The 13,193-nt window shown below is 41.0% G+C and overlaps 1 protein-coding gene across 4 annotated transcripts in view; it reads right to left on the bottom strand.

Moving 5' to 3' along the window:
• RANBP9 (RAN binding protein 9) overlaps nucleotides 1–13,193 on the bottom strand; it is a 59,112-nt gene that overhangs the window by 8,797 nt on the left and 37,122 nt on the right. For all 4 annotated transcript variants that reach the window (XM_039523574.1, XM_039523575.1, XM_039523572.1 and 1 more), the window contains exons 6-10: nucleotides 12,805–12,989; nucleotides 10,040–10,152; nucleotides 8,353–8,461; nucleotides 2,599–2,789; nucleotides 446–593 (exon numbers count right to left, since the gene is read on the bottom strand). In XM_039523574.1, coding sequence (XP_039379508.1) covers nucleotides 446–593; nucleotides 2,599–2,789; nucleotides 8,353–8,461; nucleotides 10,040–10,152; nucleotides 12,805–12,989 — 746 coding nt within the window. The remainder of the gene's footprint in view (nucleotides 1–445; nucleotides 594–2,598; nucleotides 2,790–8,352; nucleotides 8,462–10,039; nucleotides 10,153–12,804; nucleotides 12,990–13,193) is intronic.

Raw genomic sequence — 13,193 nt, 5'->3', positions numbered from 1 at the left:
TACAATGAATAAAAAGCAGTGAACACGTTTGTCATTGAAGTCCTCACACGTGATTTTGAATAAGCACCAGACCAGAAGATGAAGGGAGAAGTCTGACGACCAGAAGAAGCTGGTCTGCGAACAAAAACTGATGTCTCTAATGTCACAGTTAAAATAATTTGCCTTTTCCCAATTTACTCATTTAACAGAACAGTATATGTGTACTATTGTACTGAGTCTTAAAGGTGAAAGTATCACAATACATTTAATGAAAAATATGAGAAAATAATTCCAACCCTCTCACCCCATCCCATTTTATCAACTATTAGTGAGTACTCAAAAACACATGCTATGCCTGGGTCCTAAAAACCCATATAAAAGTTGCTCTCTGCAGTGCAAAATAAAGATGTTTATGACAAAAACTAGCATCCTGGTGGATCAGACATCTGTTTGGGAGATTACTCACCTGGTGTAGCTGTTAACTTGCTGTGATCTTGATACATTTATATTGTTGAGTTCAGGTACATTCAAACTTGTGGACTGGTGTTTAATGTGACAGTAAGACTGATGTGCTTTGTTTGATATTACTCCATTACTGCAACTACTTTCAAAACCTAAACAAAAGAATATTTTAGTAATCTCAGTCAGTTACAAATAGTGATTTTATGTACACATTTCTGAAATAAGTTGATTAATTTGTTCATGTACAGTAGATTTATCAAATAATTCCACATACCTAGCTTCCACTCCTCAAGCCTTTGAAACACATTTAAGGCTTTCACAGTAGAGAGGCCAGGTAATAAAATTAACTAGCAAATAAGAACAGCAGTTTACATTTTCAGTTCACTAGCAAAAGTTCCCAGTGAAATACACAAGTCAGAGGAACTACAAACCTTTTTCTTGGAATATACCATTCAGAAAGTATCTGAAAACCCTGACTGGGCTAGTGTCTGCCTTGGTTTTTAATGGCTACACTTTATCTTAATTGGCTTTGTATAATAGCTGTTACAAACACTTATTTTTGTGTTAGTTTTCATATGTAAGTTCAGTAATTTGAATGTATATTCAATATTATCAGCTAAACAAATGATTAATGAGGATCAAAATTTGATGGAGAATTACAATTGCTAAACCGTAGAACATTTGGTTAAACATCACTCCAGCCTGATGTACTACTCTTTCCCGCTAACACCTCATCCCTCCCTGGTAATATTTAATTGAGGAAAGCTGTAATTTAAAAGCAGACACATTAAATGTGTACTAATTTGATACTTTATTTTATCAAGTCTTGAAAATGGGACTTCCACATAGTCTACTGTAGCTATAGATCACGAGCACTTTCAATCTGCCATTCAATAAATCCATCAGCCACTACTAATATACAGCTTTGCATAGATTTATTATTATTAGGTGTGGCTTTATCGTCAAAACAATAGAAAGTCAATGTTTTGGGAGATTTTCTGCATCACATCCTACTAAACTTTTAAAGCTGAAGATAGGAGAAACAGGATACAAGTTATAAATACCTTCTATTTGAATATTATAATAGCTACATGTTTAACTTTTCAGAAGGTCTTCGGTCCCTTCCCCACGACAGAAGTTGCCTTTCCAGCAGCAGTGTCCCCGACACTGGCCACTTAACTCTCACTTTCTACTTAGGGAAAACTAGACTGAAGACAAGAAGTTGGCCTCAGTTTAGATTTTATAACAGAATTGAACTGAAAGTGGACAGAGGGACACCAACTACTGCTGAAAGAGGACTGGGTTCAGTGAAGATATACAAAACTTCCACTTTCTTTCAAAGAGCCTAGTCTCTCCCTCTGTCCAACCCACTTGCACTTTAAAAGCTAGTCCTCCCCTCAAATATTTATTACTTAAACTGAATTGGAAGTCTTGAAACATTCAAGTCTGTCTTTTAAGTTAAAGATCTGCTTAAGACAGCCTGATCACCCTCAGTAGAGCTGAACAGCATCAACTGATGTTTGGTTGTCAGCAGAAAGTCAGAAACTGACCTGCCTGACCACCAACCCCTAATACCAGCACAGCACTGGGACTCCTTACCAGTCACTGTCTGTTCTCTATGCCCTATAACCCATGCTCATTCCTAGGCTGAAGGAGATAGTAGCTTCTGGTCATGTCAGCAGATCAAATGGGGCAGTATGGGGGAGATGGAATATAGTGGGTCCCCTGCCAAGGGAAAAGCAGTGCCATTTGGGATTCACTCTTAAGTCCCACCCTAGAATCACCTCCAAGCAGCTAACCACATACTAGATGCCAAAAACCACCCTACTACACAGAAGACTTCCCAAAATATTTGGAACCAGTCCCCAAGTGACATACACCATGGGATTAGCTGGTTGCCCAAGCCTTTACTTTCACCTAGCTGGATTTATACTTTGATGACTGGACCTCAGCTATGCACTATTTCCAGTTGGCAAATGACACAAAACCAGCTAATAGAGGAGTACAAACTTCCCTCTGGGTAACTAATTCAGTATGTTAAACTAGAAAACAGAAATCATTAATACGCAAATCTGACAGGTCTGTAATTCATACTTGACATTCAGAATTGAAGAAAGATCTCAGTATAGTGTGGGGTTTTCCCCTAGTTTGACTCACCAGAAAAGTGTGTGCTGCTTCCTTTGCTCACTGCTAAACTGTGAATATTCATTCCATGGCTGGGGCTCATGCTAGGACTACTAAATGATCGAGGGCTTACAGGGTAACTATCTTGTGATTTTGGACTATGGCCGCCCAGACACCGCACTTCACTGTCTGTACCATTCACCATTTCTATAAACTGGCGCACCCTAAACAATTAAAAAAGACAACATTATTTTAGGGAGAAGACATGCCACTTCAGAATTTCAGATAATTACTTCTACTTGCATTGAATGTTTAAATCTTGAAAATAAAGTTTTACTCACTGACAAAGCACTCATGTCAGAGATTTAGGCCTGGTCTATACTTTAAAACTAGATCAACCTAGCTACACCACCAATTGCTGTGAAAAATTTCATTCTGAGAGCCATAGTTAGGTTGATCTCACCATCAGTGTAGAACTCTTCCATTGGCCTAGCTACTGCTTCTCAGAGGTTGATTAACCACACTGATGAAAAAAACCCTTCTGTCAATGTAAGAAGTGCCTACACCACAGTGCTACAATGTAATAGCTTCAGCTGTACCAGTGTAGCGCATGTAAGTGTAGGTATATTCTCAGTCTTCAAATTATGAGGTTAGAGAGTATCCAACCAGAACGTAACCACAAGAGAACAAATAACTGATTTGTGGGGAGGACCCAGAAAAGCAAGAACCTTATCCTCCAAGAATAAATTTTGACTATCAATAGTCTTTTAAAAAGGAAAATTTAGAAATATTAAATGTTCTATTTTAAATTAAACCTTTTCCTCAGGAAGAGAAGGGTTTTCACCTTGTGCAGTAACTCAGGTTCTTCGAGCTGGTTGTCCCTGTGGGTGCTCTACTGTAGGTGCTTGATGCCCTGTGCTTGTAATCTAAGATTTGTGGTAGTAGTGCCTGGTTGGGCTGCGCATGCACCAGAGCTGTCTCACGCTGCTCCGATCAGTTACATAGCGGTGTGCAGCCAACTGCCCCAGTTCCTTCTCTACTGGAGAGAACTGGCCTGAAACTCCAAAGTAGAGGGGAGGAGGGAAGATAGTGGAGCACCCACAGGGACAGCCATCTCCAAGAACCTCAGTTACTGCACAAGGTATCTTCTTCAAGGAGTGTCCCTGGGAGTGCTCCACTTTAGGTGATTGTTAAGCAGTGCCCCTGAGTGGAGTGGAGGGGCTTCAGAGTTGGTCTACTGATGGTGGATAACACCATAAGTCCAAAGTGGAGCATCGGATGCTGATTGTTGTTCTAAGGCATCGTGTTTAGTAAAAGTATGGACTGATGCCGAGGTAGCTGCTCTGCAAATGTCAGTGATAGGGACGTTACTGAGAAAAGCCACAGATGTTGCTAGTGCCCTGGTGGAGTGTATGCAAACTCCCAGTGGATATTGTAGATTGTGGTTTTGGTAGCAGAAATGGATGTATCCTGCCATCCATTTGGATAGTCTCTTTTGAGATGGTTTGACCCATCAAGTGTTCTGTTATGGAAACAAATAGTCTAGATGATTTTCTAAAATGTTTTTGTTCTTTCAATGTAGAAAGCTAATGCTCTGCGAACATCCAATGTGTGGAGTGAGGCCTCCTTCCCATCCGCATGTGGCTTAGGAAAAAATACAGGTAAGTAAATGGATTTGTTTAAATGAAAGGGGGAAGCAACTTTGGGTATGAACTTCAGATGCGGTTGTACAATTGCTTTCTTTAAAGCATGTTGTATAAGGTGAGTGTGCCATTAGGGGACCTAATTCTCCCACCTGTCTAGCGGATGCGATGGCAGTGAGGAAAGCCACCTTCATGGATAAGTGCAACAAAGAGCAAGTTGAAAGGGGTTCAAACGGCTTTTCCATCAGTCCACACAGAACGAGGTTGAGGTCCCACATGGGTGTAGTTCCTTATTGTGGGATAAGTGTTTTCAGTGCCTTTAAGGAAGCGTTTAATCATCAGGTGAGCAAACAGTGACCCTGTCCACCTTGTCGTGGAAGGAGGTAATAGCAGCCAAGTGTACTCTCATGGAGCTTGTGGATAGCCCCGATTTTTTAAAGTCCTAGTATACAGTCCAGGATCCTCAGTAGGGGGGATGATTGTGGCCAGATTTGTTTATCTGGGCAACAGGTGCAGAATCATTTCCACTTATGGATGTATGTGTTTCTTGTACTTTGTCTCTCACTGCTCAGTAATATATCTTTTACTTCCTCAGAACAGGCCTTCTCGACCCCAGTCAGCCACGGAGTACTGCGAGGTTGGGGTGACAGAGGCATCCCATATCTTGTGATAGAAGGTGAGGTACTAAGGGAAGGGTTCAAGGTAGTTTCACTGCCATCTGGCACAAGTATGGGAACCAAGTTTGTGCACTACGAGAACGACCCTGGATTTGTCCTGCTTGATCTTGTGACTGACTCGGCTTAGGAGTGGGGGTCGAAAGAAATGCATACATCAGTGGTGCCTCCCATTTTATGAGAGTGTCGACTAGGGAGTGGTGTCCAAATCCCACTCTGGAGCAATATTGTGGGCATTTGGCATTATAGAGCTGTTGCAAATAGATCTATGGTAGGGAACCGCCATAGTTTGAATATGAATTTGAGAATTCCAGGATCCATCCCCCACTCATGGGTTTGTGAGAAATCCCTGCTTAGTACATCTGCCATTGTAGTCTAACATCCTGGCAGATAGGATGCCGATATCAATATGTTGTTGGTGATTCACCAATTCCAAAGGTGTATCACCTCTGTACATAGGGAGTATAATGGTGCTCCCCCTTGGCCGTTTATATAAAACATGCATGCTAAATTGTCTCTGAGGATCTTGATTTATTGTTCTTGATTAGAGGAAGAAAGTACTCGCATGCATTTTGGACTGCCCTTAGCTCCAGTAAGTTTATGAGCTAAGGGCAATCTCTGATTGTAAAACCTGCCTTGTTTCTTTTTGTTTGCAGGTACGTAAATGCCAACGGTTTTTAAGGTCGCCCTTGAGTCTTTTAGGGTGTGTAACGAAACATCGGTTTTGTCTGCAAATAATTTCTGCCCCTTGAAAGGTAAGTCCTCGACCGTTGCCTGGACCTCCCTTGGGAACCTGGAGAGGTGGAGCCATATTGCATGGCGCATAACCACGGATGTCATGATGGATCATGCTGTCATGTCTGCCAAGTCAAGGGAGGGCTGTCCTGGAGATGAGACCCCCTTCAGAAATGTTTACCTTCTACTGGTTTTTTTTTTTTACATCTTGTAAATTTTCAATAGAAGTCGACCTTTGGAGAACAGATTGTGTGTATATTTGGCTAGCAGGGCAGCATAGTTAGCTATGCGGAACTGAAGTGTAGCTGAGGAATAAGCTTTCTGCCCGAAAAGGTCTGGCCTGTTCCAGTCCTTATTGTATGGGGTGTTTCGAGACTGGTGTTGTTTGCCCCCTTGGTTGGCCGCCTCCACTACTAGGGAGTTTGGTGTAGGATGTGTAAATAGGAACTCAGCCCCTTTTGCTGGCACATAATATTTGTCGGATCTTTTACATGTGGGTGGCGCTGAAGCAGGTATCCGCCGGATTATTTTTGCAGGCTCCATGATTGCATTACTAATTGGCAGAGCTATCTTTGCTGATAGGGATGCCTGGAGTATGTCTGTAAGATTGTGTTGGGCTTCTGGTAGCTGAGCCAATGAAATGTCCAGGGATTCAGCAACCCCTTTGAAGCAGTCCTGAAAGGATCTGAAATCATCCCCCATGATGGAGGGTGGTGGCATTATGATTTCGTCCATTGATGAAGATGAGAGCTGAGTAGATGGCAAAGTGTCATGTTTGGCTGTGTCCTCAGGTTCCTCAGTGTCTTCCTTTTGTGTTTCTGAGGGTGCCTGGACAGTTGAAGGGTACAAGGCTAGGGGACCTAGGCAGGCTAGGAGGCCTGCAGTTGGACTCTATACACTGCTCCAAGATCCCAGTATGACCAGTTAGGTGGGAATGGTATGGGGGGGTGCCCATGGGTGACCATATCATCCTCGTATATCTGCAGATGGTTGGTGATGAAATGGTCATGGCTTGGGTGAGGAGTGGCGAGGAGTATATATTACTGCCTTGTCCTTTTCTTCCTCACCACTGGAGATTGAGGGGAGGGGTGGAGTGTTGGCCGATCTGCAGGTAGTAGTCAGCTGGCTTGATGCCGATCTGGATGGGGTACCCTCGGTGCCGAGTAGAGGAGATTCAGGTGTTAAGATCACTATCTGGTCCACATGCCTCATGAATTGCTGAGGAAACATGAGTCTCGGTGCCAGAGACGGAATGGTGGATGGCCCAGGAGCACGAGTTGAAGCTGCTAGTGCTAAGGATTTAGAGCTGTACAGCACAAGTACAGCAGGTGGTGCCATTGTACTGCTCAGTGCAGAGATCTTCTTCAGTTCCATGGGTGCTGTTATGTTTCACTTTAATGTGTAAACCTCCATTAGAGCTTGCCCACATAGGGTCTTTAACTGTTCAGGAACTCTCAGGGCCAGATGTTCCTGGTGCCTCGCGGTCCGGCACACTCAGTGCCATTGATACCACGGCAAATTTTTCAGTTGGGAATCACTTTCTTTTTAGACGCTTCTCAGTGCAGAGATGTCTGTGACTGCTTTTTGGTAGCCTTTCTAGGAGTAGGCTCCTTGGCAGCCATTGTTGAAGTGGAGCCCATGTCAGAGACTGGCAACCGTTGGCCAGCAGGTGACCTGGACTCGGGGATCAGAGGTTGGCCCGAGGGATTTCTCCATCATAAGAAGCTTAAATTGGAGGTCCCTGCCTTTTCTTGTCCTAGCTGTCAGTTTACTCAAAAATACCCACACTGCAGAAATGTGCATCTCACCAAGGCAGCGGACACACTGAGCGTGACCAGCAGAGACCAGTATGGAGAGTCTGCAAGTCAGGCAGGGTTTAAAGCCATGTGAGCTGGGCATGCCTGAGGGAGTCTGTCTCTTAGAGAAAAATATAAGGGTAAACCCTGTTTGAGGCTAAGGCTGTACAACTGCCAGAGAGGCAGGGGTAGATAGGAAAGGTAAAGGAAAAAAAATATTTTTTCAATTTTAAAGAAATTAGAGTAAGGCAAGTGTTAAGTTAGTTGTAGTTAGCGTCCCTAAAACTATCACTATGAACTATTTATTATAAATCTTATTGAGGCAAGAGAGGGCACTGCTGATTGCTCCGACTCAAGCCAAAGGCAGTAGAGAAGGAACTGGGGGATGGTTGGCTGCACACCACTACGTAACTGCTTGGAGCGGTGTGAGATGATTACAGCACATGCGCAGCCCAACCGGGCACTGCTACCACAAATCTCTGATTACAAGCGCAGTGTGTCAAGACACCTAAAGTGGAGCATCCACAGGGACACTCCTTGAAGAATCTACCATTTCCCTCAAAGTCAATGAGGAAAGAGGACTCCGTGTCTGGAACTAAGAAGTATAAAGTGACAAAAGAAAGTTTAACATTAAACATTCATAACGGAAAACAGTTCCAAAAAATTAAAACACAGATTTAGATGAAAACTCAGATTCTGGAAGACAATTTTACAGCAAGAAACAAAATTATGTCCACAGAGCTGCAGAATACAAAGGATCCTGATGACATACTAGTTATTTGATCTAAAAGATACATATAGCACACAGAAAAGTTAACTAAATAAGCAGTTTCTAAAAATTCTGTTGAATTTAAAGCTTTCACAGGAACAAATTAATTATGTAATATCTCCTAAGACTACACAGTTCTCTATAGACAGCTGCATAATTCGAAGACTCACTTTAATGCAAATAAGAGATTAGGATTTCTTTCTAGTAAACTTGGATACAACTGTTGTGTTGTTTCAATGGCTTCTCCCATTCTTCCTGCTAAAACCAATTTTTGAATTCCTGTCCACCAAAGCACAAAAAAGTAAGGTTAAAACTTAACAGTTTAAGGATTCATATACATTAACTATTAAAAATACCACCAACATGAATCAATAGGATTTTTACCAAAAAATTATTGGAAAGAAGAAATGGGTTGGTTTCCTTGGAAATTCTGAAATATTTTAAGAGTTGTATTTATTTTACAGATATTTATATAAGCATTATACACATTATATATTGCCAGCTGCTTTGCAAACACACTGACCTACCACTTACTCAAATAGCTCATTTAAAGGGAGATTAAAAAATTAAGCAGGAGGGACAGCTCAGTAGTTTGACCATTGGCCTACTAAACCCAGGGTTGTGAGTTCAATCCGTGAGGGGGCCACTTAGGGATCTGGGGCAAAATCAGTACTTAGTCCTGCTAGTGAAGGCAGGGGGCTGGACTCTAACCTTTCGGGGTCCCTTCCAGCCTGAGATAAAATGTAAGAGATATACCTAAGACACTGTTGTAATTTATTTTTAACTGATATATCTTCATAAAGTATGTCCACACTGCACTACTGTCATTTGCAAGACCAGGAATATCGGGCTATATCTAGCTCATAAAGGCTATATCTAAACTATGAAAAATGGTCAAGTTTAGATTGTGTTTAGTTAATATGCTAGCTAAGCCCAACGTAAATATGACCTCTCGTCTAATGAAAATCAGAGTAACACCTTAACTTAATTTTCACCTACTTACTTTATAGCTTAAGCTCCCGACTAGACTGCAACTCATCCTGCTAGAACTGAACTAAACGTGTTGAACTTTTCCAAGTGTAAGCCTGACAAACTCAATCTGCATCTAAACAGCACCTGCTAGCTAAGCTTCTACCACTTTTCCTACTCAAGGCAAAAATCTGTTTGTGTGGTCCCATTCAAGTTAACTGACTGACAATCAACTCTGGTTTACTAATGTGATTGTCAGCATTAGTCTAGACCAGTGGTGGGCAACCTGCAGCCTGTCACAGTAATCTGCCCGCGGGCCGCAAGACAGTTTGTTTACATTGTTTACAGCTCTCAATGACCACGGTTCACCATTCCCAGCCAATGGGAGCTGCGCAGTCCACAGAGACGTGCTGGCCACCACTTTCCGCAGCTCCCATTGGCCGGAAACGGCGAACCACAGCCACTGCAAGCTATGGGCAGCAAACTGTCTTCCAGCCCGGCAGCGGATTACCCCGATGGGCCATGTGCGGCTCGCAGGCTGCAGGCTGCCCACCACTGGTCTAGACACACCATTAACATTTGTTCCAAGATAACACCAAACACCTTTGTGTCCTCCCTTTCAAACATAAGCGCCATGGTAGGTAATTCATAACATTCCTCTTCATTAAACTAGTTCCAAAATTAAACAGTACTTTCAAGATTAACAAACCAGTGGCTCAAGAATCCATGATTGTGCATTAATACACTGAATTATAATGGTGTAAGATTGTTAGAAGGACATTCCACTATGAAAAGATTCATAGATTAAATTATAGGGAACTGTTTTTAATATGAGCCAATTTAAGTTAATTTGTTTTAAAAAGTATACAGTGTACTTTCCAGCCTTACTTTGTCTATTTTTAATGGAGGCTAATTCTTCTAGTACAGTCTGGTCTGTAGATCTGGCAAAAGCCTCTGCTGTTGCACAGTACCCATGATGAACTAAATAAGATGAAACCATTCTGAGAAGAGAATTCAAACAGTTAAAATATGCAACATCATTTACACCATTATGCAGGTAAAATAAACTGAAGACAATTTTCAAACTTCCAGGCATATGAGCAAACAAAATCACTTGCTTGATAAAAGCAAATAGTGGAATTAGTAAGATACCTAAACCAGAAATATATATTTGCAACATATAAAAATGTCCTATCCCAGTTATCTAGTCATGAATACATTAATTGAATGTATTTGATTCCTTCCCAGAAGAGCTAAGCTCCTTGTTAGAGCATATTCTTACTTGTACTTGTTTTTACAAACTATTTTTTAACATTTTATTTCAATTATATAGAAACAATTGGGGTTTTTTAACCCCATTTGTTAACTCAAGCTATGATCAATTACATACTGATTTTTTTAAGTGTATTCCTGGCTCACGAAATGTGCTGGACTTAAAGCCCTGTGAGGCCAAATTCTGTATTAATCCACAGAACAAATACAGTATGCTCAGCAGCAATGAGCGTTTCTCTAAATAGCACCAAAAATGTTCCACAACCCAGAACTGACATGAAAGTCTGCATGTCTACACTGCAAAAGAGACCTGCAGCATGTCTCAGGTCAACTGACTCAGGCTCATACCACAGGGCTAAAAATAGAGTCGATATTTGGGTTCAGGCTGGAGCCAGGACTCTGAAACGCAGTGAGGGAGGTGGGTTTGAGAGTCTAGGTTCCAGCCTAAGCCTGAACATCTACGCTGCTGTTTTGAGCTCCACGAGCCTGAGTCAGTGGACCTGGCCTCCGAGACTTGCCACTGTGGGGGGTTCTTTTTCCCTCCCTTTTGTGTTTGTTTGTTTTTGGGCAGCACAGACATATCTTCTGAGTAAGAGGGAAGATTTCACGTTAAGGAAATCTGTGACTGTACCAATACTCACTTGTCCACTGGCAACTAGAGACTACCAACCCAGTTTAAACAAGCCCCAGAGTAGCCAGCTGAATTGCAGTCACTAGTGACATTGATATGAATTTGCACTTATGACTTAACTACTGATTCTCCTGCAAACACTTAAGTCCGTGTACATAAATTAAACATGAATAGCTCCACTGACATAATGGGTCTATTATATGCATAAAGATAAGCACATGCATAAGTGTTTATAGGATCACAGTCCTAAAGGAAAACCCTCAAATCCGTTGAACCATCTAAGTCTTTGTTTTAACAGATTTTTAGCATGAACGCTGGTGCAGAAAACAATTGTGGTGACAAGTGTCTTGACTCTGTATGGTAATTAAAAAATTCAAATACTTGTGACAATTCACTTAATCACATGAATTGTAATTGATCCAAAATACTGTATTTAAGGTTCTGAATCAAAGTACACTGAGAATGACAAATTAAGTTACATTTCCCCTTCAGTAATTTTTTTTTTTTAAATGCTTGTTTGGCTAGGAAAGATGACAAAATGGCTTACTCTAGCACTAATGTCAACACATATGGTGTCAGGAGGTGGTGAAACAACAACAATATAGTGAGCATTCACTTAAAGACCAAAATGTGTTCATTGGGATGTTTCCATAGCCAGCGAGTCTGCTCAAAAAATTAAAATTAATGCCACATTAATACAAAACACTGTTGTAAACAATGCATTCCAGCAAGTAGCTGGACTAATATATCCAAATTTACAAGTTCTACTAACATTATGTAAGTGCAGAAAGGAAGACTACCATAAAATAGGTTTTCAAAATCTGATTTCTTTAGTTTAAGTGAATTTAGTGCTCATGAAAGAAGGAGGAGGCTATGAGAGAGAAAGCGAGAGGAGCAGCAATTTTTAAACTGCAAATTTCATCCCGAAGTACTTTACAAAGTTAAACAAATTACATGTAGGGATCGCTATTCCACAGCACAAACACGAACAATATTGGCAGTGAGTAAAAACTATAGCCACTGAAAATACAGGAATTCAGGCATGTTTAATTTAAATTACCTGAGTTAGGCAAAAAAAAATATTTTATTTACACACACACACACACACACACACACACACAGTTCACCTTCACTTGTCATTTCAGATTGAATGTTCTTTGGGGGCAGAGACTAAGTGTATTCCATGTTTTGTGAGGCAACTAGCACACTTCAGGGAGCCAGATAAACAGTTATTAATCTCCATAGGCCGTTCAGTCCCCTGCTTCTCTGCTGAGACAGTCATTATCTGTGTCAATTAGTGTCAAGTGATACAGTTGTTTCTTTGATACAGACACCTGTCTACCAAGATCTGAACTGATAGAGATTTCTACATATGCCATCCCAATGGCTATTCAACAGAAATAATTTTTGGTCGCTACTGATCAAGGCTGCATTTGCACTAGTGACCAAGAAGTCAAATGTCATATAGCTTTTCACTAATTTTATATGCCAGACAGCTGCCCTGATTAATCTTAATGGTAATAGTTCTAACTGTTTCAAAGAATGCACTTCATTTTTTACCATCACTTCAATATGACAGGACAAATATAAAGTTCTCATGAACATTTAAGAACTGCCTATATTTGTTAAAAAACTATCTGAACAGTTGAATTTAATTAGGATTTCATACAAACATTTTTTAAATGCCCATTTTAAAATCCCTTTTAGCAAATTTTAAGTAGATAGTCTTTAAAATCCCTCTAATTCTTACTTTTGAATCATTGTCTGCCATTCTCCTTCCCGATCTCCTATAGGAAATCTGTCGATCTGAGCCTGAATTTTGGTTCTCCATTCTCGCATATAGTCTTCAATGTCAAACACAAATGGATGCTGCCCAAAGTTAGCATCTACTACTTCTCCTGGTGTTTGAAGCCCTACTGTAGGGTACAAGTTTGGCTGAAAGAGATTTTTTTTTAAAAATCAATACTTTTTCCTCTTATTCCAAATTCCCCCCTTTTTTAATCAGCTTCAACATCCCCACCCACACCCCTCACTGGGGAGAAGTAGTACTCACTCTCCTAGCATTCCCAGTGGTTAGTCAAATTTAAGTAACTGATACCAACTCAGCAATATGAGGACAAAACAACTCTGTCACCAGTG

Source organism: Mauremys reevesii, linkage group 2 (genome assembly GCF_016161935.1).
Source record: "Mauremys reevesii isolate NIE-2019 linkage group 2, ASM1616193v1, whole genome shotgun sequence".
In the NCBI taxonomy this organism is placed as follows: Eukaryota; Metazoa; Chordata; order Testudines; family Geoemydidae; genus Mauremys; species Mauremys reevesii.
This window is presented reverse-complemented; position numbering and strand designations above follow the sequence as displayed.